At 41.5% G+C, this 3,674-nt stretch overlaps 1 protein-coding gene across 1 annotated transcript; it reads right to left on the reverse strand.

The window, feature by feature from the left end:
• Positions 1 to 482: 482 nt before the first annotated feature.
• Positions 483 to 3,429, reverse strand: LOC121937877 (solute carrier organic anion transporter family member 4A1-like; the record flags this gene model as incomplete). The annotated part of the gene is made up of 4 exons (XM_042481174.1): positions 483 to 637; positions 2,338 to 2,449; positions 2,569 to 2,690; positions 3,339 to 3,429. Coding segments are annotated over 4 exons (480 nt in total), but the record flags the coding sequence as incomplete, so codon positions are not given.
• Between the last annotated feature and the right edge of the window lie 245 nt (positions 3,430 to 3,674).

A 3,674-nucleotide genomic window follows, 5' to 3' on the forward strand; every position in this document is an offset into this window, starting at 1 on the left:
TGTCAGTGCATCTAGCGGAAATAGCATTTATTTTCTCCATATGCCAAATATTGTAACAATAATATCATCAGGTGGAAAATATTAAAAATGACAAATTCCGAGGCCCAGAATGATACCTAGACATAAAACAACACATAGCATTTTTTGCACTTAACAGTATGAATGTAATAATTTATTTACACAGTGTATTTTAGACTTATTGTGGGAGCTGAACTGGAAATTCCAAGATCAAACAAAATTACACAGTACTGCCAAAACATATACCACATGCACAAACACCAAACACGCCAAACATATCGTAAATTGAAGGATGAAAAGCATGTAAAGTGTGCTTCCAAAGCAACAAAAGTCTGTCCTGACAGTTTTTATTTCCCATCACAGATGAGAAATAAAAATATACTGAGCTGAGAAGCCTTTAAAATAAATTTGGAGTTTGCTTTGGACTATGTAATATATGATTTCACCTCTCATTCATCACTCACCGAACCATGTGGCAGCCTCCGATGCACTCAGACTGAACTGTGACTCTAAGAACTTTGGGCCAAAGGTGGACATGCCAGCAATAAGGGTGGCCTCGGTGGCTCCAGCCATGCACAGGAACAGGAAGGTGGGATTCTTTAAGAGGAGCAGCACAGACCTGGAGAGGAGGAGGAGGAGAGGAGAGTGTGTCCAACTAACTGAATAAACTCGAGCTTCCTTTTTAATTAAAGCAGGGCGCTCTAATCTCAACAGCCTGGAGACGCTCCTAATGCAGATAAACACTGACTGCACCAGATCCAGAGATATATACATGTTACATAATACGCCATGATTATCGCCTTACTCTGTCTCTGTAATCCCCTGTGCTACAGTGCTGACATCACACCGTGAATGCGGGCTTGTAGTAAACACAGTTGTAAACTGAAAAGAGGCATGGCTGTCACTCTTCTACAGTCATAACAAGCTGCTCTAAAAACAGCCTGTCTGGGAATGTGACATTTATTTCCTTTATTTTAGAATCTGTTGATGGAAGGATTGTTGTTACCAAGTTATTCGGGGAAGATAATTCATTCATAACAGAGGGGGTTACAGTGGGACACAAAACAATCCACTGCAATGTCATGAGAGTTAATAAATGGATATTTTCAGCACTTAGAAATAGAGAAACCCGTCAGAACCTGTATACTACAAAAGGGTTATTTAACAGTCATTACTTTTTAGAGGGGATTTATCAGTTTTTTATGTCTCACACGAGCCCTTTTTTACACAGTGATTGCGCTGTAGAGCCGCTACATAGTCCCTTATTTGTACCGCCTTTGTATTTTTACACAGATCCAAAAACTGCAAAATTATACTGCAACAGTGCGTGAATCAAGACAGCATGCCGGCATTGTGGAAACAAAAGAGGCCTTTAACACAACAGAGTCAGCCTCCAGTGCGACATATAAAATTTGCATCTGCAATGCTTTATAATCAATAACAATAGCATAACAAGGCATTAACAATCATTTACCATCTCTGTTACATGGTAGCTGATCTCATCCTCTGCTTTGAGATTAGGGAGCTCTCGAATCTCATTGTTTTCCAAATTTGTGGACATTTACAGCTGCTTTTCTTCTTCTTTGAGTAAGATGTTAAATGCCTCTAGCTGTTTTTTGTGTTTCCCATGGTGGGTGCCCATATATGTCATCAAAACTTGGGATGCACCAATCGGATACTGAGATCAGATATTGGTCTCGATTTTGACAAAATGATTATATTGACTCTATACCACATTTTTACTGCAGTTTAAAAGTCTCTCTCTGTCACAGAGATGAATAAAGCAATAAGATGACTTCGTTAGCTTTAGAAATAAATGATCATGTTCAGGTTAAATAAGTACGTTACTACTTAAAGTAGGTTAATGAGCCACATGACACATATATCACCTGACATTTTGGCGGTAACGAAAACGGGACATAAACAGCATCTCCTGGGTGAAAGTTGTGCTTTTTTTAAACAGGAACTCCATATTCAGAGCTCGTCCTGTCAGTCTGTGAAGCTAATATTAGCATTAGCTTCAAAGACTAACAGAACAGGTGTTTCCTGTGTGTTTCCGCACCACTTTCTTAATAAATATCTGATTATAAACTCTGAGCTAACAGGCAGGTTTCCTTCTGCTGAGAGAACATCTTCCATCTGTTACTTTTGTGATTTATGGCATAAAAACAACTCGTCATGTCGATGCTCTGACTTGTTCTGGTTTGCTTTCCAGCCCACATGTGCCCACACAGGTCATGAAGGTGTCATGTGTGTCTATGATGTAATTTGTACTGTATCAAAAGTAACTACTCTACTGTCCTCTTCTTATGAAAGTACCTTGGCATGTCTTTGACCGATTTGCCAAACTGAGGGTCCGAGGCTGTGGTGTGGCTTCCATCCTTCAGCTGGTGCGCTTCAGACACCCGCATGGCCACATACTCCTGAGAGCCTGCAGGAGATGCACAGGTAGTGAGGAAGTGAGACTGTGAGTCACATTTGCTGACAACACACTTTGTGTGTGTGTGTGTGTGCGCGTGTATGTGTTTGTGCTGTAGCCAGTGGTGGTACCTGGAAGCTGTCGTGGGTAGCCCAGGATGGGGAATGCTATCAGTAGCGCCGCTGCTCCTCCTGCTAGGAAGCCAATCCACCAAGCTCCGACCCACAGAGGGTTCTCTGGAGTCATCTCTGTCCTGTCACAACACAGAAGCAAAAACACACACATATATCACTTGACATTTTTATTTACGTCAAATAGCATATACACTGATTAAATTTCAGGCAGGTATAAAGGTATTAAACATTACATACTGCCCAAGCCTATACTCTAGTATGTTTATACTACTATATTCTAGTTTGATAATACTGGTTTGGCCTTTCATTCACATTCACACAGTGTTTTAGGGGCCTGAAAACACAACCTTTAAAAAATCGGGTTCCAGAGTGTAATCATTTGAAAACACAGCCCCCTCAGTCACCGTGTAAACTGGCAATGCGCGGATCCTGTGAGAAGAGTGACATCATGGCTGCACTTTGTGCATGCACCAGGTGTTCTTCTATGGTGTGTCATCACAAAGTTACATTGCCAACTATTGGCCTGGCATGCATACTGCAGCATTTTGGGTTGTGTTTGTGGATCTGTGTAAACGAGGATCGTTCCCACAAGGTTATCATATGAAGACAATTGGGTTTTTTTTCAATGCAAAGGAAAGACTTTTCCAATTTTAGTATGGTCATTCTCATCTAAACATGGCCTTAGACAAGTCTGTTCTTTTCTAACATGCTCTAGTTTGTTCATTCTACTGGGTTCTCATCCATTCTGTCATCCACAGCAGACTCACGTCAGGTGGATCTCGGTGTAAATGTTGAGGAAGTATCCTCCCAGAAGGTAGCCCGCTGCCGGACCCACAATGGCCGCTGTGTAAAAGATCCCTGGGGGGGGGTTGAGCACAGGAACAGAGTCAGGTCATGGGTGTGTCAATACAGTAACTGTCTACTTCCTGTTTCCTACAGGTTAAAAGGCCCCCATTGTTCTTCACCGGGCGCTGTGTCTACACAGTTTATGTTTCATGAGTAAAAAAAGGATCTTGATGTTAGAGATTATGTATTTGTGTGTGTGTGTGTATGTGTGTGTGTTTGTGTGCTTTGAGGGAGCATTTCTCTGAGTGGGTTACACT

Source organism: Plectropomus leopardus, unplaced genomic scaffold, assembly GCF_008729295.1.
Source record: "Plectropomus leopardus isolate mb unplaced genomic scaffold, YSFRI_Pleo_2.0 unplaced_scaffold27729, whole genome shotgun sequence".
Classification (NCBI taxonomy): Eukaryota; Metazoa; Chordata; class Actinopteri; order Perciformes; family Serranidae; genus Plectropomus; species Plectropomus leopardus.